Source organism: Cottoperca gobio, chromosome 2 (genome assembly GCF_900634415.1).
Source record: "Cottoperca gobio chromosome 2, fCotGob3.1, whole genome shotgun sequence".
NCBI classification, from domain to species: Eukaryota; Metazoa; Chordata; class Actinopteri; order Perciformes; family Bovichtidae; genus Cottoperca; species Cottoperca gobio.
Genome location: NC_041356.1, coordinates 3,184,731 through 3,212,707, shown reverse-complemented (window position 1 = coordinate 3,212,707; position 27,977 = coordinate 3,184,731). Strand labels below are relative to the sequence as shown.

General features: G+C 41.9%; 3 protein-coding genes and 2 non-coding genes across 6 annotated transcripts; all 5 read right to left on the bottom strand.

Annotated features, from left to right (window-relative positions):
• Positions 1-368: 368 nt before the first annotated feature.
• Positions 369-11,588, bottom strand: ical1 (islet cell autoantigen 1-like). 2 transcript variants are annotated; one of them, XM_029447277.1, is made up of 14 exons: positions 11,478-11,588; positions 10,677-10,709; positions 10,337-10,511; positions 7,522-7,594; positions 7,068-7,191; positions 6,512-6,710; positions 6,276-6,401; positions 5,523-5,621; positions 5,288-5,373; positions 4,845-4,894; positions 4,212-4,445; positions 3,208-3,528; positions 3,017-3,112; positions 369-2,436 (listed from the first exon to the last, which is right to left on the bottom strand). In XM_029447277.1, exons 2-14 carry the CDS (start codon positions 10,685-10,687, stop codon positions 2,321-2,323), a joined length of 1,710 nt encoding a protein of 569 aa, XP_029303137.1. In that variant the 5' UTR covers positions 10,688-10,709; positions 11,478-11,588; the 3' UTR covers positions 369-2,320. The 2 variants fall into 2 exon arrangements, with proteins under 2 accessions (XP_029303137.1, XP_029303138.1); XM_029447278.1 differs by lacking the exon at positions 4,212-4,445.
• Positions 11,589-12,613: 1,025 nt separating this feature from the next.
• Positions 12,614-17,889, bottom strand: wdr12 (WD repeat domain 12). The gene is made up of 13 exons (XM_029449266.1): positions 17,684-17,889; positions 17,232-17,326; positions 16,713-16,807; positions 16,425-16,531; positions 15,597-15,712; positions 15,356-15,510; positions 15,216-15,261; positions 15,042-15,127; positions 14,785-14,925; positions 14,231-14,336; positions 14,008-14,140; positions 13,323-13,395; positions 12,614-13,112 (listed from the first exon to the last, which is right to left on the bottom strand). Exons 1-13 carry the CDS (start codon positions 17,722-17,724, stop codon positions 13,035-13,037), a joined length of 1,272 nt encoding a protein of 423 aa, XP_029305126.1. The 5' UTR covers positions 17,725-17,889; the 3' UTR covers positions 12,614-13,034.
• Positions 17,890-23,397: 5,508 nt separating this feature from the next.
• Positions 23,398-27,925, bottom strand: LOC115021057 (NOP58 ribonucleoprotein homolog (yeast)). The gene is given in 19 exon segments (XM_029451190.1): positions 23,398-23,783; positions 23,905-23,989; positions 23,991-24,012; positions 24,095-24,206; positions 24,208-24,247; positions 24,346-24,407; positions 24,544-24,678; positions 24,779-24,910; positions 24,912-24,943; positions 25,130-25,256; positions 25,518-25,663; positions 25,790-25,924; positions 26,128-26,161; positions 26,163-26,193; positions 26,391-26,527; positions 26,607-26,731; positions 27,022-27,074; positions 27,192-27,268; positions 27,757-27,925. Coding segments are annotated over 19 exon segments (1,590 nt in total). The 5' UTR covers positions 27,802-27,925; the 3' UTR covers positions 23,398-23,723.
• LOC115022431 (small nucleolar RNA SNORD11B) lies at positions 25,014-25,096 on the bottom strand. Its single transcript, XR_003833884.1, has one exon. It is a non-coding gene; the product is annotated as a small nucleolar RNA SNORD11B (small nucleolar RNA).
• On the bottom strand, positions 25,355-25,438 carry LOC115022424 (small nucleolar RNA SNORD11B). The gene has a single exon (XR_003833883.1). It is a non-coding gene; the product is annotated as a small nucleolar RNA SNORD11B (small nucleolar RNA).
• Positions 27,926-27,977: the final 52 nt, after the last annotated feature.

The following is a 27,977-nucleotide window of genomic DNA, read 5'->3' as shown; positions in this document are numbered from 1 at the left end:
TAGATGACATCGTCCATCTCAGGTTGTAGTGAATAGGATACACTAACTTCTCAACGCACACTAACAAGTCTACACTACGAAGAGAGCAAAGCAACAGCTGCTCTCTCTGGAGCTTCACTCAATGGAAACGTGTCGCGGAGCAGAAGAGAAGTGTGGATGTCGTTCATCCAGTGACCTGATTTGGCACGAGTAACGTTTCTAAAAAACGATTTAAGTGAAGAAATGAAGAGTTCTGTTCCAAAATGAGATATCCACTTGCTGAACAACAATCACCTACAGCGACACGTTCCGATTTGTCCTTTTTAAGACGTCTGTTTACAAAATGTAGAAATACAGATTTATTCCAGATACCAATTTTTTTCTTCTTCAAAGTGGATAAACAGCATTTTGGAATAAGGCTCAACACATTAATACTCAACACAAGGATTCTTTGTTTGCTTGTCCAGTTTATTGGAAACAGAACTGCCAAGTTTTCATCTGTTAAACCCCTCGAGTGAAATAAAAAGGCATAGTTGAATTAAATAAAGCATTTGTGATTGACTTGAGAAATACATTCTTTTTTTTTTTTAAGTGTAAATCTTGTAATGCATTGTGTGACAGAATCACTAATACAGTAGTTTCCCTTCCTGTGTCACATTAAAAACAAAAGCACGGATAATATGCAGCTTGTATAAAAAGTTATTGTTTTTTCCCCCATAATGCATTTCACCTTAGCTCCACCGAGTCAGATGAACACAGGCACACAAATGTAAGTGTGGATTTGGTTTCAGTCGGTGCATGTGGGCGTGATATTCACATCTCAACAACTTAAGTATATTATACACAAAATACATTTTAGAAACTCGCAGCTTCATCTTGCAACAGTTCACTCGACCAATTCATAAACATTCACAAATGTCAGTTTTGGTAGTTCTTCCCTTCAAAAACAAACATAATCAGCGGGAATCTAATCCACATCCATTTCATGACATGGTAACAGTTCTCCAGTGTGGATTCTTTCCCCATAAAACAATAATAGATTTCCAAAATTCATCTGAATTCTCACACAAAGTTAAAAATAGAGTATTTTACAGTGTTAGTGTTACTTTCAGTGAAACAATCTGAAAATAAATACATTATGTGCGGTAACTTGCAGGTTTATAGGATTTAAATAACCCACCCACCATAAAATAATCTAATCCTGCGTCCTACTTTTAAAATGTCCTTCAAGAGACAAAATAAATGTATTCGTCACACATTTTTCTTGGCCTTGGACTTTGTGAAATTTGAACGACAGATGGGAATGAAGATAATGTCATTTGCATCCTTTTTTTTTTTTTTTTTAAACACTACATTAAGAGCCAGTATAATCTGGGATGAAGGTGGACGGGTAAACATAAAGAGGCGTTCACAAAAGCAACAGAGAGCGTGGACAGTGAATCTGACTCCAGTCCAGGCTGTCGCACTGACACCATCAGTGCTCTCCAGAGACTCACAGCTCAGTGTTGCCTGTAGACCACGAGGCTGAAAACTGACAATTTCCTTAAAGAGATCAATAAAGCGTCACATTGTTTATCAAAGAGATGGAGTCTTCGGGATCCAGAGTCTGTGCAGCGCTCTGCATCACAAAGCAACTTCACTAAGCCCAACATCAGGGATATAATATCTAATACTTCTCAATTACAGGAAATATTATGAGACCAGTGATGCAAATATTGACTTTCGCAGAGTAATGACTTAAAATAATATTATAAAATATAAAGTCATTATTTTGAGATACTATTTTCTTACAGGATATTATTTTTCAGTCTTGCTCGGTGATGCAGGCTCGGTGCCGCTTGAGATTCAACCGTTGCTTTGTGTGCAAATACAGGCTCGGTGACACACACACACTGTACGTGATAATCATGTGCAGTAAATAGATTTATTTTTACATCCTGGGTCCTGTGATGTGTACACAGCAAACAGACACACACCCACACAACGCAAACATGGATAAAACACAGAAAGCACGTCCAAAATAAACCTGTAACCCAAACTCTCCGCTTGACAGAAGCTGCAATAACTGAAAGGCAACAAACTACGTGAGGTGTGCCGTGTGTGTGTGTGTGTGTGTGTATGAGTCAGCTGCTTCGTGTGTGTGTTAACAGTCAAAGTTGGATGTGCACATCTGGCGCATCATTATCTGTGCGTGTGTTTCACTGTTTTTGTGTGTTCTTGTACTTAATTGTTGACATAAAAAAAACTTGCTGACAATCAGATCCTGTAAGAGATATCATACACTGCTGCACACACACACACACACACACACACACACACACACACATTCACGCAAACAGCTTTAGGCGTTGAGCAGCTCGTCCGGGGAGCGACCAATGGCGTCGGGGTTGGAGAGGGGGTCCAGGTCGGCAAACAGGTTGAACCAGGCAGACATGTCTTTGGATCCACCTGGAGCAGCTACACACACACACACACACACACACACACACACACACACACACACACACACACACACACACACACACAGTACAGTTTCCACAGTTAATGTAACTGGTTGTTCCACTACCTGGGGATGGCTACTGTAAACCTTTTCGTTGAGTTGCCTCATAGCAAAAGGTTCTCTGGTCAGGCAGTCACGTACACACATGTATATGTACAAGCTTTTATTGTGAAAGGGAAAAGGGACGCGCGTGCAGGTTCAATTGCTTTGCAAAGCGAGACTGAAAGGGAACCAATCGAGACGCCGATGGTGTCATTAATCTACAGCCGTTACATTAAACATCAACATTTACTTCCTATCGATAATTTCTAGCAAACATCTTATCTACTACCTTATTATTGCCTTACCTTATTTATTCTGCAGGTTCTTTTTTAGGCTGCAGCGTTGTCAATATACATGTAAAGTAAAATGTCTCACATGTTTTAGCAACAGACTGTAGCATTGTGCCCAAGACAATTCTCCCCTCAATAAAGTTTACTCTACTCTGACAGCTTCACAAAAAGTGCAGACGAGAGCGCAGATAGAGAAAGAGCATACCGTTAGCTGCAGGACATGGAGCCGGCTGAGCTGATTGGTTCTGACCAGAAGGAGGCTGCAGGGGCGGAGCTTGGAACATAGGTGGGGTCGACCAGCCTGAAAGACAAAGCAGGGTTGAGAAGTGTAATGGAAGTGATGGCTCTGTGAGCTGTAGTGACTTCCTCCCTCCAGCAGAGTGCAGTGTGGCTGACCTGTAGCACTCAGACTGTGATCCAGCAGCTGGGAGGGCAGGAAGCCTGTGGGGCTGGGGGGGTTCGAGGGTGGGCGTGCTGCTGGCCCACTACCTTCTGCTGGCCCACTACTTTCTGCTCCTGTGCTCGGTGGAGGATCACTGGGAGGCTCGAAGAGCCCGAACGCATCCTGCCACTCTCTGCTGAACTCGTCGCTGGCCCCCGGGCCCGGGCTGAGGAGGTCTTTGAGAAAAGCCATGTCGCCCCGTTCGCCATCGTCCTCATCCGGCCTCAGCCCTGTCCCACCAGTGTGGGGCGCACCACCTGAGAGCGAACCCCCACCTGCAGGGAAGGGAAAAAGACAGGAGAGGTGCTGTATTAGACCAGAGGCAACTACATCAGAGAGGTTAGCAAAGTCAAAAAGGTGAAAAGGTGAAAAGAGGGCCGGAATTACTGACAAGACCTCAACTTCAGTTCAGACTTATTAAGAACATGCAGGACTATATATGCTTGTATGATTTTTATCACTGCATGTCGAGCTGTTTGTATGTTACACAAGGTGCAATCTAGCATCTGTCCTCTGCAGCACCATGTCGTCAGACTCTAGGCCAGCAGATAAGGAGCTGCTTAGTCTGACATCATAATTACCTTTTCATCTGCTGAAATTCTAAAGCAGTTATCAAGATGATAGTTATTCATGATGAAGCCAAGCTCTCAGTCTCGACGGTGGTCGTTTAGTTAATCAAGTGAAAATGATTCACTTGCATCATTTTCATTACTATTCCTTTAAGCAGATGAGATTTAAACATTTGACATACAGCTGCACTGTGAATGGTCAGCGCAGAAGTGAAGGAAACAAAGCCCCTTTGCACCAGACAGGCAGACTGAACCCAGATCCAAAGTGCAAAAGGAAGCAGAGTTGATATCCCAGGAGAGAGAGCCACAACGCAGCAAAGTGAGATGGGAAAGCTGAGAGGCAGCGAGGTCAGAATTGACAGATAGAGGAATCAGGAGACAGCAGGTACCGGGGGCAGGCAGCTGTGACAGGCTGGACCGGAGGCTCCCGAAGCCCCAGGGCTCACTCGTGTCTCCACCCTGAGGAGGAGGCAGGAGCTGAGGCTGCAGAGCGCCGTGTCTTGAGGCTGAGTGCTGGGACTGTGGCACATCACAGGCGATGAGCATCAGGTCGTCATCAGAGCCCGCCGACAGTCCTCTGAGAGCGTGCAGGGCTGGAGTGGGTGTGGTAGTGTTTTGGTGCGCTGAGATCAAAGGATCATAAAGCCAACAGGCATCCGGCCCACCGTCAGCAACGACAATCCCAAAGTACACATCTGTACTATTTACACAAGTGCTGGCTACACTAAACGCCAAACAATACCAGAGGTTCTCAACACACAAAGAAAAGGGTGAAACTGGATTTTGTTGTACGTTTCCACCAAAAGCCGTGAACCTCACCTCACCTCACTTCACATTACGCTGTTCAATTACGCTGCTTGGCCAAGTTTTCTTTATTATCATTTAAGAGCCATAATAACTATAAGCAAGTTAAATTCAACCGTGTTGAGATTTTCACTCGAGGTTTGTGCCAAAGTAACTAAGAAAAACTGTCGAAACATAACTTCCACTGTGTGTTTAATCCTACAGGGGGCAGCACATACCTGCGCCAGAAGCACTTCCTGGTGGCTTGTCGTCATCCAAGGACACCAGACTGAGGAAGGAGGAAGGGAGGAGGGGGGAAATGAGAAAGTGCCTGATCTCGCTGGAAAGACACAGTTATGCTATTTTTAGCGATGCAGTACCCTCTATGATTTGAAACTGCAGTGTCAGGTTCTGTTCTAAAGCCCTCATCTACCACATGGATCACTACTGAGCATCACATGTAAAAGCTGACACACACACACACACACACTTACTTGTGAGTGAACATGGGGACATTGGCCTTGTGTTGGATGAAGACATAGACGAGGTGATTGTGTGCAACAGTACAGACAAAAAGGGCAGAGCAGACAGCCGAGGAGTGCAATTATAGAGATGGAAAAACAGCTGGCAGTGTGTGTGTGCATGAAAACAGACACATGGTGTGTGTTTAGTGTTTTCCCACCTGTCCGTGTTGCTCGGTAGAGCCTTCTCCTTCTTATGCTCTTGTTTCTGTGCGTCTGCTAGTTCCTCCAGTGGGTCTCGCAGGTCCTGTACGAGGGAAGACTACAGTTAAATATAAAGACACGTGTTAACGGATAACTTCATTGAGAGGACGGCGACAATTACAGCTGGTAGTCATGTTGTGTGTTTGCCGTCCGCCTGGGAGTGTGCACTGGTGTCTCTTCAGTTTGAAGTACCTTGAGAGTGGTGAACTGGTACGGTACATGTCCTTGGAAGGCCTCATGGATTCCCGACATGGCGTGGGCCGTCTTCTCCCAGAACTGCAGCAGAGTGGTCTGCCGTGACAGGAAAGTAGGACATATTGAATAATTCCCTTATTCCACCAATATTGTAGCGTGTATATGCAGGTTGTTTTAATGCTGGAAAACAAAGAATAGGCGATAGACTCCTTTCACATTGCCAGTAGACGAGTATGCCTCTACCGGGAAGTTAGTTAACAGTACAGTAACAGAGTTAACCTCTCTGTTACTTATTCAGTCCATCTTTCAAACTCTCAAACCAGAGTGTGTGCTTGTTGGAACAGTCAGCAGTTTGAAGTTGAGTGTTTTATGATGATCAGCGAGATCTGCTAATGGTGGCTTTGAAGAGAGCCTATGAATTGTATGTTTTGTACGTTAGTAAATTAGAATAATGGTCCAAAGCCCAATTCATTTAGTTATCTATTCACTTCCCTGCATTGTGCCAGGAAAAGGGGCGAAAATGGGTGTCATGTTTCCATCACTGCAGATCGGAGATGGAGCCGGGAATGAATGCCCACTGTGACCTTTCCCACTGAAGACAAAGATTACTGGGTGGGAGTGGACACTGGAGACGATTTTCTAAATAATAGTTGATTACACCCACTGATTGAAGAGTCATTCTTACAGCATACTACTACACATTGTGCATTGAGCATATTCTAACAGAAACACTACATCGTGTAGACAGACCTGGTAGGTACAGAGCGAGTGGGAAAGCATGTTGCAGCGGCTCGCTCCCAACATGTCAACCTTCTGACACACATCATTCTTCAGCTTCTCAAACTGGCTCTTGCTCCCTCTGACCTGGGTTTGGACCTGACAACAGAAAGACATAAAACAGACAATGAAAAAACATACGCAGATAATTGAGATCATTAAAGAGTGTTAACCTGCGCCTTGATACAGCGAAACAATCGGCCTCTTACCTTGCGGAACTTTTCCAGCTGTTTGTAGGTGTCTGGGTCGAGTTCTTGGGAGACGTCTTTCATCCACAGCAGAGCTCCTCTGTACTCGGTGCGGGCCTTCTCCATGTGACTGACTGTCAGCAGCGAGTCAGCGATGGCGCGCCGCCTGAACGTCTCCACTTCCTGGTGCAAACGGTGCAGTGGCGGGCAAAGTGCCATCCTATGGAAAAAGGCAAAGATCCAATTTCATACATTCTCTACATTTTAAAAGATATTCAGTAAAGTTATAAAGTAGCAGTTATTCACCAAAATGAATAAGGATGTCATCGCCTTTGCATTTACATTTTTTATTAGCTATTATATATTTTTTTAATGTACATATTTATCTACTTTTTCTGCTGCGACCCCTGCTTTTTTGTATTGTTGTTTTTGGATTATATAAAATAACTTAAGTGCAATTATTTTATAAATGCTGGTTACGTTGAAAACCCATTAAACAAAGCAAAACTTTTTTATATATATATATATATATATAAAAAAGATAGTTTAGAATGCATCATTATTTTCTGCTGCTGACCTCTGCTTGGCGGAGGTGCACAGGGCCTTGCTGGTGGCGTCCATCATGTTTCCCGCCTTTGTGCGATCGTGTTCCGCCTGGAAACGCAGGAACAGGCCGAGCTCGTTCTCCTCCTGAGACAAGCCTGGAGAAAGAGCTCAAAGTTTTAGTCCCACATGTGCACAAAAGGACAGAATAAAGAAAGGAAAGAAACAAAGTCAATCACGGCAAGTACCTTTTCAGAATAGTGAGTGAGTCAGTGAGTGAGTGATGTATAGTTGACTTCCTCATACCACGACTGTGCCAGTAAGGATATCACTAACACTGTTACAACTTATTTAGAGTCTTAACACAATGGAGCAACTTGTATTTAGCAAGAGATGTCAGTTGTGTCCAACCTGACATCATAACGTTTGATATAAATAGCTCCTATTGTTGTTCAGCGAAGAGGTTTCGTGTAATAGATTTGACTCACGTGTGATCCTGTGCTGGTACTTCTCGATCACCTTCAGCAGCTCTGTGCACGTGATCTGAACCGAGCGGAAAAACTGCAGAGACAAACGGGCCAGATAAGAATACTTCACTGACACCTCGACACACTTCCCTTTTTAAGCAACATGTCGTTTGGAGATTTGTCCACTTCAGGTCACTTATTCCAAGACTGTGTTTTGTAGTGAGAGGCTTCAGTGAGGCAGCGCTCCAAACTCTCACTCAGTTAGCGCAACATATCTTTCTCTCTTCTGCTTCTGTCTGGCAGTCAGCCGCCTTCTCCTCCCATCTGGTAGACAACTACAGTGAGTAAATGAGGAGTGCGTGTCATAGCAACACAGATTTGGTGGCCACTCAGTTTCAGGGTCCTGGTTTTGTTTGTGCTGTCACACTGTCAGGACTTACGGGGACACTTTTGTAACACGTTTGTTTATCCTAACTCCACCCCTCCAGATTTAGTTTGATTTTCAAACTTCAAACAGATGTGGGAGAGGGAATCAGACCTGGAGATATCTGATGATTGGAATCATAAGTAGGAGGATCAGGCGAGGAATACCAACTCAAGATCCAAATGAAACTTATAAGGCAGGGTCGGGGACCGGATGAAGGGCATGAGAGGAGTCTTGGTAAACCGATGGTAGAGCACGTTCATATATGTTGGGGCTGCTTACCAATCCATTCAGAAACAAGGAACATTTTAGTATGCAGTAGTACTCTGCAAAACAGCTGGAAACAGATGTTTAAAATGGGTGGTGTTCTCCTTTAAGACACCACACGACCTCTTTCAGACAGCAGGTTTAAATCCGTCTATATCTCAAACCGCAGCTCAGCCAATGACAGAGCAACAGCCCCTATCAGCCCTTGTTATTCAGTGGAAACGTAACACAAAGAGCAGAGTGCTGCCTGCTTCTTCTCCCTGCACCCGGGCAGGTTTAAGACTGCAGACTGAGGTGACTTGAACATGTGGAGTTACTGATTAACTGTAGAATAAACAGTCACTGCCTTCATTCTGTCTGCCTCAGCAGTGTCACATCTCTGGCTGTGAGCAGGTAACAGCTCCTGCACAACACACCTCTTCTTAATGTTTACTAGCGAGATGACCAATGCTGACCGATCCATCAAGATCATGTGTGTCTAATGCCAGCTGCTCTGTCTGATTTACAGCAATACAGCGGGGAAACAGAGGCAGATGGAGATAAACATCCACGCACACACACACACAGGGATGTATTCAATCATTATTATTATTTTAATGATACAAAAAAACATTTACAAAACGGGATCTGATGTTTCATTCAAGTAGCTTGCAGGTCACAAAGCAAACGCAGCCAAGATTCTAAAACTTAACATGCAAATGAGTCAATGTTGTGATAAAAAACAGATAAAATCAGGTTTGCCGTAAGGCTGCCGTCCAGATGAGGCTACAAATCAGATTTACCCCGGTGTTCGTGCTCTGCTGCTTCACACAGGCCTCAGTCGAGAGGAAATGTATGAAGGAGATAAGACGAAAAGCAAAATCGCAACAAGACAGATTGACTTTACAAAAGTCTGCTCTGAATATATTCAGTTATTATAACAGTTAATGATCTTCGTATGGGGTTCTCCTTCTGCCGATCTAACACTTTGCCCTCTTCTCGTATTTGTCTCACCGGCGATGAGGGACAATGAGAGCAGGAGGACAGAAGAGGACTGATCCTGTTCCAGAGCGAACAAAAGCCTCACAGTGCATCCCTTAGCAGCTCAGTGAAACTCTACCACTTCCCCATCTCACAGCAGCAGACAGTCAGACGGCCTGTCACAACTAAATGCCAGCAAAGTTTCAGCCAATCCAAACTGTCTGCTCTCATTTGTTGCACCGGAGAGATAAATGCCTGCGGCAGAGGAGCAGACTGTACCCTGTCGACTTAATGTTCACAGCTGCGATGTGGTCTGTGGCATCTCACCTCCAATTACAACTCTTATAACTCGACAGTAAGAGAAGATCTCTGCAAACAATCGACACCTTGTGCCTACACACTGCTCCTGAAAACCTTGCTTTGAATTCCTTCGGCAGAATCCCTTACAATGACACACAATAAACAATACGGTAGACAATGTCTATATGTTGTTTACAACAGTGAACAAAACTCCCAAGCCAGTATCTCCAGTACCTCACGAGCAACATTTCATTTTAAGAAGTATATGCTGCAGAAATGGACGACAGACACAAGCATTTCTAAAACTAAAATTCAGTGGATTTATACAACTGAACGGGAACAGTCCAGAAATGTAATATTTACTTGTGGAACAGAACTTTCTTATTCTGTCCTCTCCCATTAATAATCTGCCCACCCCCCAGGGGCCAAACTAGCCAACTGTACACAAAGTAGTTACAAGCAGCTCCACCTCGGGCAGTGCTGACACATTGATGCATTCATGTGTAACAATCCAATAATGTCATGTATAATATTGTATCACTCACGGGGGACATGTGAAGCGTTTGGCACCGTTACTAGTTTACTGCTGTGCTCTCAACTGAAGCCATGCTTTTGGCAGAATGTAAAACTTCTGCAGGTATCGAATGGAAGATGAGAACATGATGTTCCCCCGGGACAGACACAATGCTTAGGAAACAGCCACCAGTGGTAGAAAGCACTTGGAAATGACGACACAATGGCGGCCATCAGAGAACATCTATGACCTAAGCATGCGACCATAAAAATAATCAGAGGGACTAAAAGGCCACATGGAAATAGAACATGTGTTTTTGCAACTAAAAATCCTGTGGGTCTTAAAGCTTCAGTTAATCTCTCCTCTCCTACCTCGAGCTTGGCATCCAGGTCAGCGTCAGAGGCCACGACGTACTCGTCCTCTTTCTTGCCCGTGGCTTTGATGAGGACCTGCTTGGTCTTCCAGAACTTCTTCTGCATGCGAGCCATGACCGAGCTGTCCTCACCGAGCAGGGCCCGGCCGCCGCTCAGCATGTCCCCTGCAAAGCTGGAGCACACACACACACTTCAGTTGTGCTCACAGTGTTTTATATCATAATAATAATAATAATAATAATAATAATAATAATAATAATAATAATAATAATAATAATAATAATAGTCATAATTTGGCTACAGTCAACAGTTATGTAAACTTGAATTGTACACATACCCGTCCATCATTGGATATCAACCTTTTTCTGTTCTGAAAATAAAAAAGGAATATAGAGCATTAGGATTTTAAATGGAATAAAAGTATAAAGTAAAATAGTAGCTGTTTCATATTGTTTCCATGTTTAGGATCCTCACACAGAAAGACATGACCAGGCATTCGTAGTTGATTGAAGATTTTGTGTAAAACTACAGTAAAAGAGAGTGTAATGGAAGTGACAGACACACTCTTAACAATGAATACAATACATTAAAGTAACTGCTGTTAGTTTCCCTGTAGATGTGTACTGGGATACTTACAGGGATAAACAGCAAGCATGAAAACAGAGCTGACAGCTGTTACCCCCCTGAATTATAATGGAGTTATAAGCGGTTATCATAAGCGGGTTATCTGTGGCTGAACTCACCGCTGCTAAAAGCTAAAAAAGCGAATCAAATATGGTTCTTGGAGCAGACACCTGCAACTACAAGGAGTCAAGAGAAATGGGAGCCAGCTGTCTGTGGGGCAGGTGTTCAGTTACATGACGGGTTGTCTTCATGACACAAAGGCCAGGTGATATTCTGGTATTTATCGACCGTGTACATACATCCATGACAAGGTATAAAAGTAGAAATAAACGTAACTGTAGTCGAGAAAAGCTTCTAGAAAAACGTCAGTGTAGGAGCTCGTGTGCTAGCAGCAGTTTAGCTCGTAGCAAGTGTCGTGGCAAGAACAGTAATGCTTTGAGAAAATCAAACAAAGCGACAAGGCAATTAAACAATTCCGGTTCTATGGTCAGATAATTGAATAAGGTTAATATACCTTTATCTTGCTTTTAGTTTTGTCCAGCAGACAGAGCATCTATGCAGCGCAGGTCGGGTCGTCTCCTCTGCCGACAGTCGTCATAATCTGAGTCAGAGAACCAGGATATGTAAAGTAGCTTTAGCGCTGATTGGACACGAGAGGTCGCTGCCGCACAGGCCACACCGAAGATCGTGTAGTATCAAGAGCAGCCACTCACAGCTTTTACTGAAGAAAAAGAGTGCACTACACATGGCCTAATAACCAGTTTAAATGTTCTCCTAGCTCAAATTGAATATGTTGCAGTTGTCTAAATCAGAAGAAACAGGGAAGATAATTTGTTTTAAAAAATAAATAAAAGCAGACTCTTGTAACCCCCGGTCACCAACTTTAATATTGTACTACAATCAGAGTGACACCTCTTCATTTTAACTCCTCTCTGGTCAAACCAGTCTAAGGAAAAAGCCAAAGTCGTTCTCGATGTCTCGAGGACGTTGATAATGTACAACTGTTACTGCAACATATGAACTATATCAGACCTAAACAAACAATATTTAATTAACAATGTCTCAATATAATGGTATAATTACTGATCTCCATTGGTGGAAGAAGTACTGAGATCATTTACACATTTTTAATGTAGCAATAATACCAGTGAAATACTGTTACATGTAACAGTCCTGTCAAAAGTATTATCAAAATGTACTTTAAGTACCAAAAGTAAAAGGTACTCATGCATTTGACCGATTTCACAATAATATACATTATTATATTATAATTATTGATGCATTAGCTTAATGTGTTATGTGGAGCTCATTTTAATTGCTTATATATTGCTGGGTATTAACATATACTATTACATTTGTTGATGAAATTATGTTATTGATCTGAATTTCTAAATGAACTGATTTAGTCAAATAACTATAGAAGAGTAAAAAGCAAATTTGCTTCAGAAATGTAGTGGAGTATAAGTATACAGTAAAATAAAATGGAAATAGTTAAATACAAGTACCTCAAAACTCAATAAATGAATATGAATGAATAAATAAATAAAACTTAAATAAATGTACTTAAGTTACTTTCCACCACTTCTGATCTCTTACTTCCATCATCAGTCGTCTATTAAGCTTACCTGGAGGTAAAGAAATAACAACAAATTAAAATATAAAGCAATTCTTTAATATGATTTGTTTGTGGAACCTTTTTTAGTCATTTTTTTATTATATCACTTTTGTGTTCTTTGCATCTTTAAATTGCCTTTCACTTACACTAATTGCAACAATCAAAATATCACATATATACCATCAAACACTAATGACTGAAACATTAGACAGAAGAGACATTTTAGGAGACAAAATTAATTTATAGTTTTTCGGGGGTACAGGAAAACAAAGACAATCCATAAGAAAATATGTGTAAAAATTGAGAGGGGTAAAAATAACCAGGACAGCAAAGAACAAAAGCAAGCAAAGTTTTGTACTGTACAAAATTCAAAATCACTGCTGCTTCCGTCTGCCTGTCACAGCACTCGTAATGTCCATCATTCTGTCCCTATTGTCTGTGGTCCATCTGTTGAGTCTACGCCCCTGCATCCGTCTGACAGGCGGAGTATTTGTAGGTGTACAGCTTGTTATCTGCACCTCCACTCAGCATCATCTGAGAGGAAACAGATAAAAAGGAGACAGCAAGTTACACATTATGTATACAGTTTGTTTGTGTATAACTTAAATATTTTAAGATGCTGCATCTTTTGTCTTGACAGTCATTTGTCGTTTTATTCGTCTACATTTCATCCTCATTTCCCCCACTGGCTCAAGCACTGAATATTCTTTGCTTTGTGATTGTATCTGTGGAAAACAGTCTTACCCCACTTTCTGTCCAGTCCACACAAAACACTTTGTCCTCGTGGGCCGCCAGGTCATACAGAGGAGCCTTACAGCTGGGAGACATGAGAGCAACATTTACGTGTTAACTTCAAACACACATTTATTACACAAAGAGTGAAGAAATCACCAACATGCAGTACCAGTAAAAGAGGCTGAAGAAACATTTCATAAAATGAAACGGAGATTCATGCTAACAAAGACAGGAAGCTCGTCTCAGACAGAAAGCGGTGTACTTGACGTGTGGAATGATCAGGATTTCCTGCTCTACATGTCTGCATGAGCATGTCTGTAAATTGGAATTGTTTAATAGTTTATTCAGCTTGGAAGTAGGCGCTTTTAAAGCCACACAAAAACACTTTAGTTCATCTGAAAAAATTCTAAATGACCTCATTTGGAGATGCATGTTTTTTGCACAGTGTTACATCAGATGTCAGATAAATGCATAATCAAATACCATAGTAACCATCTGTGACATACAATATAATTATTACCATTTAATCAGGGTTATTGATTGATGGGAAGTCAGAAAGTATTGGACTAACACAATGTTGATTTGTTGACAATAACAACACTATACATTTCCTTTGAGTCCTAACATGTTACAGACTTCTGATTGGAACACAAACTTCACAAAGTATACACTGTGAACTACGTGCTTCACAGACCTTCTGGTGTCCCACAGTTTGACCAGGTTGTCAAGGGAACCGGAGACCAGCTGGTGCTCATGTGACGGCGCCCACTTCACAGCGGTGACCCAGCCAGTGTGGGAGGTCAGAGACAGCAGCACCAGCGACCCGTCTGGAAAGGAGAGGAGGCGTTTAGAAACGTGAAGAGGCAAGAAAAATAAAATGACGGCGCTAAAACAGCTTTGATTGACACGTGTGGTACCTTTGGTGCGAGTGTCCCACAGCCTGATGTGCCTGTCAGTGCTGCCAGAGGCCAGCCGCCGGCACAGAGGCGAGTAGGAAATACTGTTAAACACTTTACTGCCCGTCTGTGGAGAGAAGAAAAAAAACACCGGTCAGTTTATTATAGAAAATGACAAATAAATACCGTCAAAATGTTTCTAGGTTTTAACTATTTTATTTATCTACATTCCCTATTTGAGCTGGATAGAATTGTATATTCAGCAATCATACAAAGATCACTGTTCTTTATTCCAGGGGGAAATTGTGTTTTGTATTTTTTTTAATGATATTTATGTAAACATAGAAGTTAAAGTAAAAATGCGCACATAATATATGAAAAAATATATCTCTAAATATATGTGCTCAGTCTTATATAATGATGTTCAGTCAAAAACTGACTGTAAATAAAAAATATAGATAAATCTGAAAAACTTAAAATACTGCCCGTAGTTTTCCTCTTACCCAAAACCCAGGGCAAAGAAAGTACATGAACCAGCAGTTTGAATGAAGTTTCTGCTCGTCAGTGTGTCTTACCAGTGTAGTCTTCATTGCCCCCGTCTCGACGTCCCACACACGGATGGTGTGGTCCCATGATGCACTGCAAACTTCCTCACTGTCGCACCAGAGGACAGAAGACACCGCCTCGTTGTGTCCAGATAACGTCATCAGGGGAGTCTGTCGGTGCCACAAAATAGGGACGTCATTTTGTTGCCAACCCTTCACATTCAACATGTGACCTCTGACTGATATCACCAGGTTAGCCACACTGATATCGCTCTTGGACCACTCACCCTGGTGAGGCCGAGCTGCTGAGTCTTCTGCTTCTTCCTCGGTCTGTCGGCAGGTTCTTCCACCTCGTCTGCCTCGTCTGTGGGCACTGACGGGAAAAAGGTTTTGGCTTGTTGGAGTTTTGCTTTTTATTCAGTAATGCTTAAAATGCAAAATCTGTCATTCTGGCAACTTACCTGCTGACCAAATCTTCAACATTTTGTCCCAGGAGCCACTGCAGAACTGTATGGGACACAGATGTTGAATGTTGCGTTAACAAACGGCAACCAACAAATCCTACTCATTGTGCCTTTAACCACTACCCATCCATCTTTACCTTTGAGCCAGTGGGGTCTGTTGCAACAGTGTCGACGCTCCCCGTGTGTCCCCGACAGCAGTGTCTGGCTTTCACCTTGTTCCTCTCAGAGTTCCACTCCCACAGCAGGAGGGTTTGGTCCAGAGAGGCCGTCAGCAGCAGAGAGGTCAGACCATCTGCACAGAAAAATCCACACAGATGCTTTAAGAAAGGCTGTCGTTATTACTCACAGAGTGAATGTCGGCCACTCTGTCCTGCTCACCTCTTTTGACCCAGGCGACATCCTTGACCACATCTGTGTGTCCGGCCACCGTCATCACCGCCTTGCCCTCCACAGACCAGATCCTGGCCGTCTTATCATATGACCCTGTTAGGATCCTGCAAAATAAATAAATAAGTAAGTTACTCAGCACATGTCTGCAGGATCATTCTGTAGGATCATTCTGGATGCTGCAGTTTATTCTGCTGTTGAACTGTATTGCATTATACAGAGGTGTTTCTATTATTTAGCCTTCTCTGATATAACAGTGCTGGACAAAATAATAGAAACTCGTCAGTATGACATAATACAATTCAACAGCAGCAGAAGATACACCCCGATGACCACAAGTTGAATCAACATTAGTTTTTCTGTAGATTATTATTAATGTTATATGTGCACAATAGTATGTACCCTTTCAATACGTGTTGAGAATCTGAAATGTTTAACATATTTCTTGAAAATGTTCGTCTGTTTGGGGTTTATTAGTATTTTCTTCTTGCCTGTTTCACCTTTTTTTTTTGTATTCATTAACTTTTTGATTCTTATGTTCCATTACTATTATATTCACCTTGTTCTATTGTGACCTTTGAAGAAAACTAAAGAAAAATATATCGTTGGCAAAAACAATAAAAGAATCTTGCTTGGGAAATTAAATGTGTGTTGTGCGAGTGTGTAATGCAGATGAAAAACATACAATTTATTGGCTGTTTTGAAGCAACCAGTTACAAAATGTACAGCTGTGACGAAAAAAAGGACATAAGAAAATGTAAAAGCAATAAAAAAAAAAAAAGTAGGGAAATTTCCCCTCTCTGGTGTCTGTCATTTTACCATTCAGCATCTGCATCTACGGCGCTAATCCAGTCATCGTGCATCATGCACTCCTCTGGCTCTGGGGCTGTGATCCGCTCTACATACTCTATCTCCACCACTTCTTCCTGAAACACAGACAGACACACTGATGCATCAATATCAAAAGGAGGTGATGTCAGACCTTCTTTCTCATGTCAAGACACACATGACAACAAAGCAGATGTGCTTGCTTTGCATTCACGTGAAAAGGGAAATAATAAATCTTAGCAAGAAAAACCATCAGACACTGAAGTATAACGGTCATACCGTTGAAATGTCTTCTATGTCCATGTGAGTGGACAGCGACGTTCGCAGGAACTGACCCCTGACCAGGAAGTCGAACTCCACTTTGCTGTGAGATGCTTTGGAAACAAAAAACAACCTTTTATTCATTTAAGATATTACTAGTATTTTTGTAATGGGATTTTGTGAACCATTTGAAATAATTTAGGCTCAGTATAAATAATAGAAAGGTCAATATACATAATCAGAAGTTTTGCTTGGTATGAAACAATGGCAACAATCTTAGAAAACGAAGCATAGGCTAATACAAGTGAAACTTTGTGTTAAGTAATAGATCTGTTATCAACTGCACATACCTTACATTGTAAGAAATTATAACAAATAATTCCCAGTAGAACTGCAAACCTGTTCACATTACATCCTCTACGTGTTAAATGTGGACCAGTATGAGTTCTTACAGCCCTGCTTCAGTTGGAAACTGTGTGCCAGAAATAGTAAAACATACATGTTAATATTGAAAGTAAAGTGTGTTTTTTTAAATACCATTTTTAGCCTCCAGCAGCTTGTTGATGACATTGCTGAGGTCCAGCACTTCAGAGGCAGCAGGGATGGAGAATGGGACATCATCAACAGCATACCTATAAAGAAAGATTACACCCATCACATATACACACTAATATTAAATGGATTCGTTTACCATATAAGCTAATATAGATTAGATTCAAATATGAGGACAGGAGTCAGTAATATTTCGGGATTGTTAGCATTAGCTAGCTAAATCAACCAGCTAAAAACAGCTACGAACTGTTAGAGACTAATAGTAATTAAAAGAAGAGGCTAATCCAAAATGTACAGTACACATGCATGAGTAAAAGGAAAGGAAGTATCTCACGGGAATGTCGTACTGTTTACTAAGTTACAGCTTGTTAGCCTGCCTGCTAGCTATTCCTGTCCTCTTTAGTTTTCTTGTTTCTTTAAAGGGAACAACGGCTCACCTTTTGTCTTCTGTGAAGAACCTCGTTTGTAACTGCGACATTTTTTGTTTTATATTTCTCTTACAGTCCACTTGCAATATGAATCTAAAATACGGCTAAGTAGTTAGTCTGCCTCTTCATAACACATCTGACTCTCATGCAGTCGTGCCATGTGGTTCGAAAGCAAGGCATGTCAGCAGAGCACAGATGCAGCCAAGCAATGATGCAGATCTGTGCTCCTCTAGTAATGCCTGCCCATAGTAACGGATCCTCAAGTAAAACCAGCGAGATTGCGGTATAAAAATATAATTTTATAAATGTATGTCCTGCATAGAAAATACCAAGTACTGTTATTAGCTAAATGTACTTTAAGTATTAAAAGTAAAAGTACTAGCGCCTTGAGATTGCTTTTAGCTTTGAAAGGCGCTTTATAAATACAATTTATTATTATTACTTTGTAGAAATGCAGTGTGAGTGTTATGCAATATGATTAATAATAATAATAATTATTATTATTAGTTAGTAGTAGTAGTAGTAGTAGTAGTAGTAGTAGTAGTAGTAGTAGTAGTAGTAATAATAATGATTATTATTATTATTATTATTATTATTATTATTATTATTATTATTATTATTATTATTATTATTATTATTATTATATATTAAGTAAACCCAGCCACTAAGAATGCACAAGCTAGTGCATTTTTAGTGCCTGTCCCAAGCCCGAATAAATGGGGAGGGTTGTGTCAGGATGGGCATTCGTCGTAAAACCCATGCCAAATCAAATATGGATCATACACCAGATTTCCATACCGGTGGTAAGACTACTAGGGAAGGCATGTCCGGAGGCAGCGGAAAAGGAGGAAGGATAGGAGTTTGGAGGCAGAAGTCAGAACTTTGAATGTTGGTGCTATGACTGTTAAAGGGAGATAGCTGGCTGATATGATGGAGAGAAGGAAGGTCGATATGATGATGATATATATCAGTGAGTGCAAGAGACCAGGTGGAAGGGGAGTAAGGCCAGGAGCATCGGAGGTGGATTCAAACTGTTCTACCATTGTGCGGATGGGAGAAGACATGGGGTAGGGATAATGCTGAACAAATAAGAATTCTACGGTGAGCTGGATGAAGTGATGGAGATTGTACCCAAGGAGAAGAGAGTGGTGCTTGGACGAGACTTCAATGGTCATGTTGGCAAAGGGAACAGAGTGATGGGTAGGTATGGTGTTAAGTAGAGGAATGTGGAAGGACAGGTGATGGTGGATTTTGCGAAAAGGATGGAACTGACTGTAGTGAAAATATATTTAAAAAAGAGGGAGGAGAAAAAAAAAGTGGCTAAAAGTTTTGAGAATGACACAAGTATTGGTTTTCACAAAGATTGCTGCTTCAGTGTTTTTAGATGTTTTTGTCAGATGTTACTTTGGTACTTTGGTATACTGAAGTATAATTACAAGCATTTCACAAGTGTCAAATGCTTTTATTGACAATTACATTAAGTTTATGCGAAAGAGTCAACTGTTCTTGGATGGTTGGGAGAAGTTGCTCTTTATTCATGGTTGTGTTCTTAGGCTAAATTGTGAGTGAGTCCACTCCCTTGGCTGAGAAGCACACATGGTCTCAGGATGCTGTACTGTTGGCCTGACACAGGACTGATGGCAGCGCTCACCTTTTCTCCTCCGGGCAAGCTTTTCTTTTTCAGATGCCCCAAATAATCGGAAAGGGAATTCATCAGAGAAAATGACTTTACCCCAGTCCTCAGCAGTCCAATCCCTGAACCTTGTGCAGACTATCAGTCTGTCTCTGATGTGTCTCCTGGAGAGAAGTGGCTTCTTTTCTGCCCTTCTTGACATCAGGCCATCCTCCAAAAGTCTTCGCCTCACTGTGCGAGCAGATGCCCACACACCTGCCTGCTGCCATTCCTGAGCAAGCTCTGCCCTGGTGGTGCCCCGATCCTGCAGCTGAATCAACTTTAGGAAACGGTCCTGGCGCTTGCTGGACTTTCTTGGGTGCCCTGAAGCCTTCTTCACAACAATTGTAAATGTTTTTTGTGTGATTAAGTTAATTTTCATGGCAAAGAGGGACTTTGCAATTAATTTCAATTCATCTGATCACTCTTCATAACATTCTGGAGTATATGCAAATTGCCATCATAAAAACTGAGTCAGCAGACTTGTCAAAATTAATATTTGTGTGATTCTCAAAACTTTTGGCCATGGGTGTACACCGGTGGACTATGCAAGAGGTGCAACCTGAAAGATTAGAGACGTAGCTCGGCAGCATCGGATGTTGATCTCTAGGATGATTTAGGATGAGAGGTTAAGAAGTCCAGCCAGAGCTAAGGATCAAATGGTGGAAGGAAGACTGTTGAGTGTAATTCAGGTAGGAGTTAAGAAGGGAAGGATGTGCAGCAAGTTAGGGTGATCAACGATAGAGATGGAAATGTGCTGACAAGCGAGGACTAAGAAGTTGAGAAGGTGGAAGGAGTCCTTGAAAATGAGAGAGAAGGTTGGATGATGTGGAGATTGTGATTCAGGATTAGCAAGGACTAAGTGAAGGCAGCTATGAAGAGGATGAAGAAGGTGGTTGGTGATGACATACCTGTGGAGTCAAGGATATGTTGAGGAGAGATGGCAGTGGAGTTTTTAACTAGATTGTTTAACACAATCTTGGAAAGTGAGAAGAAGTGCCTGAAGAGTGGAGGAGAAGCTGGTACTGATTTTCAAGAATTATGGTGATCAGCCACAGCATGAAATTATGGGAAAGAGTAGTGGTGCTAGGTTAAGAGGTGAGGTGATGATGAGCACGCAGCACTACACACGTATAGAGAAGGTCAGAAGTTGCGTTACATCACATTACAGTTCATTTAGCTGACGCTTTTGTCCAAAGAGACTTACAATAAGTGCAAACAACCATGAGGATACAACTCCACACAGCAAGAATCTTCCAAGTATATTAGCCTCAAATAGGTACAATTGTATAAGTGCAGAAGCTTCAAATAAGCCAAACAAAAGTGCAACATAGAGGAACAATAGAATACAAATTCAACCATTAGCTACAAATAAGCCAAACCAATGTAAGTGCATTTTTTCCCTTTGTCGAGGTGCAGTCGAAACAGGTGAGTTTTCAGTCTGCGACGGAAGGTGTGAGGGCCCTGTTGTTTGAGGTGTATCTGGGTCCCACTCGCAGTGAAGAAGTAGCGAGCCGATTGGCCGATGTAGATCGAAGTGAACGCGCTGGGGTGTATGGTTCGACCATGGCCTGGATGTAGGAAGGGGCTGATCCATTCACAGCACGGTAGAACAGCACCAGAGTCTTGAAGCAGATTCGGGACACCACTGGTAGCCAGTGAAGGGAGCGGAGAAGCGGAGTAGTGTGGGAGAACTTGGGTAGATTGAAGCGTCTGGCTGCTGCATTCTGGATGAGCTGTAGAGGTCGGATGGCACATGTAGGTAGTCCAGCCAGGAGGGAGTTGCAGTATTCAAGGCGTGAGATGACAAAAGCCTGGACAAGAACCTGCGTCGCCTTCTGAGTCAGTAGGGGACGTATCCTCCTGACATTGTACAGAGTGTGTCTGCAGGAGCGGGTTGTTGCAGCGATGTTGGCACTGAAGGACAGTTGGTTGTCCAGCATCACACCCAGATTCCTTGCAGTCCTAGTCAGTTGAGTGTCATCTGCTTGGCTTTGGTAGGCGAAGCTATGAGATTGAATGACAGAGCCAATTCAGTTGGTGTACAGAGAAAAGAGGAGAGGACCCAGGACAAAGCCCTGATGTACCCCGGTGGTGAGTTGACATGGGTGTGACAGAGCCCCTTTCCAAGTTACCACTGCGTTGTGTGTTTGTGGACTGAGAGAAAGCATATGAGGGTGCCAAGAGAGGAAGTGTGGTATTGTATGAGGAAGTATGTAAGCGGAGTGACAGATGGGTTCAAGATGGAGGAGGGACTACATCAAGGATTGGCAAAGGTGGATGAGTTTAGGTACTTGGGGTCAACTGTTCAAAGAAACGGGGAGTGTGGAAGAGAGGTGAAGAAAAGAGTACAAGCAGGGTGGAGCGTCAGGGGAGCAGCCATTTAAGTACTTCTGATGAAGTAAGTCACATTCAACCTATTGGTAATTTAAGTGAACTAAAAGTAAAGGCATTCATCTGATGAAGGGATGTTGTGTGAACATAAGATTTGTATTATGGTTTAAGCAGTGGCATAGCTAGGCCCATTTTAAGCCCACCTAAAATATTTTAAAGCCCACCCAAATGAAAATAAAAGTGACATTCTATGGCATCTGAATCACAACAGTGTGATAGATCACTTTGCCACTCTCAAAAAGAGAAGGAATTATTTGATGCTTCCACCTACAAGTGTCTGAAAGACAGATGGTGTGTTTAAGAGTGGATAGGCATTTGTTTGTCTTAAAGCGCACCAGATTTATGCAAATGCACTTTCTTTTGGGCAAGGGGGACCTGTGGGATCTGTGTCCTATTATAAATTGGTGTCAGTGTTTTCCTCCAATCATTCAATGTTTTTATGATGATTAATTAAAGAAGAAAATATGTCTGTTGCTTTGTAGTTATTGCCATCTCAGCTTCTTTTTAAATAATTTTTTACTATTATTTTCACAGTTGCAAGTACCATCAACAGTAAGGGCAAACATTCTTATATGTCCACCCCCCATGGGCTCACAGAGATTAGCAATGTATAAGATTAGTAAAACACAACTATATATTCACATCCAAATGAAAAAAACTGGGATTCCCGGCTCATGCTCCTTTTTGAAGAATAATGTTTTCAAAATAAAAATATTTCACTTAATTGTCATTGGTTTTGGTAATTTTTATACTTTGATTGATTGATATATTTTTCATATTAATATTGAGAGTTGTGCACCCTCCCCTTACCAAGACCACAAAGTTCTATTAGATCTAGCATCTTAATGTTGCTCTCAAAGTGCACCAGATGCAACAATTCACTTTAAAATGTTTTGGGGAGCATGCCCCCAAACCCCCCTAGAGGATGTGAAGTCCACCCTACTCCTAAGACATGTCGACATGACTAAGGCCAGGTAACATGGACCTGGTTAACAGGTTTGCTCAGTGCAAGACTCCCCGACTTACTTCTCCATCATCATGCCATCTGAGTTCCTTTAATGGTGATTGTATTACTGTACAGGTGCACACAGCTCCACCTCACCTCTGGGCTAAACCCACCCAAACCTGAAAACCTTCATAACCATTTTTCAAACCTACAAGTCTGTTTTTAAGCCAAGACCCTGCTTGTTTAAAGGAGTTTGTAACTTGTAACACACATGGTATAATTATACTTTGGTCATAACATTTGTGCTTTAAAATTCACCATTACATAAGAAGTAAATGTTTCTGTTCATTGCTCAGTGGCATGCTCATATACAACTTTAGTAGTCAGTTACATTAGCAAACAATAAGCTCCTGGTCTCATCAGAAAGGCTGAGGTGTTTGAATTTACCAGGCACATTTTCCTTCTTACAAGCTCATCCTTCCAGTTGTAAAATAGGACCATTAGTAATTATTTTCAGTCAAAGTCTTGCTCAATATGAAATGCTGCATCTGACTCAAACTTGACTGTTTTCTCGTTAAAAAAAAAAGCAAATGCATGTAAGTGTCAAATTATATAGAAACTAAAAATACTACACTCCAGTTGGTCTTTCATTGAATAATCAATTGTTTCATTTATTATATTCATACTGCTGCGGTGTACACAACCACACAATTTCAGCAAAAACTGTTTATTTGACCAGGGCAGGCAGACGTTTAGACAATAAAAAGATTTTTACAATGGACCAGGGGAATCAGCTCATTGTGCACTGAATCCGATACAGATGTGTTTACCAAAAAATAAAAATGATTTCAAAACATTTTATTCGTATATATAAAAAGTAGATTCAATGGTGATTTTTTTTTTTTTTTAACGTAAACTCTTTTAATGTCTAGAAACAGGCACTCGATACAGTTTTTGCCCTATTAGATATAAACGTATGACACAAAACTAGAATAGCATAAAAACGAAAACATAAAATATATACACTCTCCACCATTTTACTCATCATCTTCCTCGGCTGCCTTCTTTTTCTTTTTCTTCTTCTTCTTTTCTGTTGACTGGAGAGAGAAGAGAAGTGAGCACAACAAATATTCAACAACAAAATGTAACACTGGAAAACTAGTGAAATCTTTTGAATAGACTTTAGACTTGGGATCAAGTTTCCAAACTGATTCTCACCTCTGTTACGGCTGCGGGCACCTCCTCTTCTTCCTCTTCTTCCTTGACCTTCTTCTTCTTCTTCTTTTTCTTGGGAGTCTCCTCCTGCTGCCGACGTTCCTGCTTCTTCTTCTACAAACAGGAACAAAGATCTTGAGCATCATAAACTCCACTGTGGGCACAAGATTATGTTCATTCCCATTCTACCCACCTTCTGTTACGGGTTCCTTTTTGGGCTTTTTGGATTTGACCACCGGCGTTTTGGGCTCTTCAGCGTCCTCCTCCTCCACCTCCTCAAACTTTCTCTTCTTTGAGGTGGAGGGGAATAGTAGAATCACCGGATGGATCGTACATTCTCACTTCACTGTGGAGAAAAAAGTGGGTGGTTAACGCCTTTCATATTTACTATATTTCTTGCGGAAATATAGAATCTTTGGAAAGGGGCTGTTTGTGAGTATTCACCTCTTGTGCTGGTATTTGTCCGCCTTCGCCATTGCTTTGCCTGTTCCACTGATTCTTCGGATCTGAGAAGAAAAAAAGGAGATAAGATAAGAATGAATGCTACTCATTGTTGCATTCATGGTCACATTTTTACTCGAAAGTGGCTTAATACAATTTAAGTACATTTCAGACTGGTACTTATGATAATGTTTTACGTACTCCTTTCTCCTCCAGTTGGCGCAACCTGGCCTCCAGTTTGGCGCGGTTCTCTGCTCCCATTTCTGCATTTGTGTCCTCTCCTAGAGCATCGTAGCGAATAGCCAGGGATGCTTTAGCTGCCAGCATTCTGGAGATCTGGAAAGATATTACAGAAAAGCAGAGCCGTGTTTATTTTCTAACCACCAGACTAGGGGGATAATTATGTAGTCCAGTCCAGGGGTCCTTGTGGACTTACCTTGCCCTTATTCTTGGCAGAGGTCTGGCCCACTAGGGAGGCATGGTAGATGAGACCATACTTGGGCGTGTCTTTGCGAGTCTTCAAGGCTCTAAACAGAGCCTTCTCCGCTCCGAGGATCTGCACTGTGGAAGGCCGGGTGCTTTGCCAGATTCATTAGGGAACCTTAACACAGCAATCAGAAGGACAAATAAATATGACGCTCTCACAGGCATCTGCTCAGTGGGCCTCTTAACACAAGCTCAGATGAGGTAGTGACTTAAAAACATCAGGTATTTTCAGGAAAGCGACATGATGTCGTCATCATCACAGCTTGGCCGGTTTTCACACAGCCCCTTCTCGGTGATTTACCTGCATGCGAGATGAGACGGGCACCAACCAGCTCTCCCACCATTACTGTCAGGTTGGGGGCGATTGCCATCATTCGGTTCTTCAGGTAGTCGTACAGCTGAGTGCGGTATTCTGAAATCTCAATCACCTACGGAAAAGGAGGAGACAAGATTTGCATTCAACTGCCAGCAGATAAATCAAAGAGTTCAAAGCGGACCCTGTAGTTAAGAGAAGGAGCCATGAACTGGACAGTTCAGAAGAGGTAGTGACTGAAAACCCACATGATTTGTTTCAGGAGAAAGACGACTGTCGTCTTCATCACCACTGTCATCAGCTCTCCGATATTCAACAGTGAAAATTATAAAAATGTGTGCATATTGGCGTTAACGTGTGATGAAGAAAGACAAACCTGTTCGCACAGGTGCCTGATGTTGGCGATGTCATGTTCCGACACTTCTGTCCCCATGGAGATCTCGGCAGCCAGTTTAACCTCTGCCTCAATTTCGTCAGGTAGGATGTCCGACAGATCAGAGCCGGCCACGCTTGTACGATCACCTGGAGACACACAGGAAGTTCAGTGTATTCACGAGAACTACTCAACTTACTAACAGTTGTCACGTCTTCGGTGGCTCTGGAGGAGCTTTAAGTCCGGAATATGTAATTGCAGATTATTTCTCTTACCAATTTTGCGGACAGCTTTGCAGTAGACCAAGTTGTCTGTGACAATCTTTCCCAGCTCGGGAAAGTGCCAGCCGTACCACTCTCTGCAGCGCATAATGTAGTTGTTCAGCTCTTTATCTAGGTCATCCAGAAGAGCTGAAAGGACAAAGAAAAAATATACACTCAAAGTCAGGCTGCATATTCAAACACAACAGTATATCTGATAATCAAACCATGAATGAATCATATGAGAAAATAATCATCAGATGCATCGATAATGAAAACAATAATTTGTTGCTGTTCTTTAGATCACTAAACATTGTTAAGTGCTTTTCTTAAATCATAAAAATACAACTTACAGATGGCCTGCACAATCATAGTGTCCACTTTGTCCTGGACTGAACTTCAGCTTGTAGCGGGATAAACTGGAGAACGGAGACAAGAAGAGTTATTAATGAGGCACTTCACACAGCAAACTACTTTTGATCTTCCCATTACTGGGGATAGCTGTCTCAGTGGTAGTGACGAATGCTGAGGAAAGTCTACAGGGATGTTTCAGACAGCAAATGTAATCATAGGCAGCAGTAGCATTTATACAATACAGTATCTGTGTGCCACCTACCTGTGAGCTAATCCAAGAGACATTGCACTGATCTCCTTGGGAGGAAGTCCAGTGATGAGGCTCTCTATCTGGCTCCGAATGCACCTCATCAGTTCAGCCACAGTAGAGTTGTAGACACAGACCAGGTCCAACTTTTCCTGAAAACCAGAGCATGTTAGAACCATAATAACACTTCGCAACCGAATACTAATTATGTGCGTAAAAGCTGTCACTTACTTTAATAACACCACCGAGTTTTGCATCACTGATTGCCAGTTGCTCGTGAGCTTCCTTGGCAACAACTTTCTTCAGCACTTTCTTCAAACTCTTTCCCATTTTCCCCTCAGTAAGGGCGGTGACAGCTGAGGGGTTAGGAACACTGCATTAGATACAACACCTACATAAACTGATGCATAAAATCAGAAAAACTTAGTTTAGTCAAACTAATGTACCTGAGGAGAAATGATAAACATCAAATTTTGTTTGAAATTATTCATTTTCTTTGTTAAGCTTAATTAGTATAAAAACAAAAGGTTAACTTCCTTTCTTCACCACCTAAACTAACTGCTGGTTTTTTTTTGATCAGTCACAGAAGTACGTCATATAACCCAAATCCCAGATGTACATTTAGTGCACAAAGACATGTCATTACCTGCTAGGGCCTCTGTTGTGTCCTGGAACTTCTCAAAGTGCTTCAGCTTCACACTGACGGAAGCAAAAAAATAAATCATGAATTCAGACTAATTCGCTTATTTACATGAGCTACACAGCATCACATGACGACAAGCTGATTTCATAGTTGGAAGACCATTCAACACCTACATTTTGTTCGCCTTTTCAGGAGTCTCAAACTCTTTATGCAGGCTGTCGACCTGTTGCAGCTTGGCTTCATCAAGGACCTGAATTATAACAGAAGCTCAGTTAGTCGTCATGCATTGAAAAAAGCTCTGGGCCACACAAGTACAACCAACACGTGTATGAAAATGGATTTAGATTTGTCGTCAACGTTATATTCTTTAAGTATTTGGTACAGATTATATAACAGCATGACTAGTAATAAAAGTGTAATATGCATTTGAACATTGCGATGCAGAGACCGTCACTTAATCTAGCCTCAACCTACACACGTGGTTACAGGGCCTTCACACGGCCAACGTGCTTTAGCTTAATCGCTAACAAAAACGCTCATGGGCACACAACAACATTCATTTAGCAGTGCATATACTTGAGGACAATTAAAAACATTTATATTTCATTTTGCTCAGTAACGTTACATACATTTGAAGCCGCATGGTATGTGTACCTAGCTATGAAGCTAATCTAAGCTAACTCAAGAGTAATAATGCCTCATTCTTTAAGTGAAAGGAAACAAAAGCTCAATACATACTTTGAATATTGCATATCCAGCAGCGGTCTCAAATAAAACGAGCATTTTGGCAGCAGAATGTGCGCGCTCTCTAAGTTGAGAGCCTTCAGGCTTCCTCTCGATGTCTCCACGTTGCTGCTCCGTGCTCCGTCTGAGACACACGCGGCGCCGGCGAGTGAGGAGACCAGGAAACGACTGGGTTGCCAAATCCGTTCATTCGATATCACCCGATATCATACATA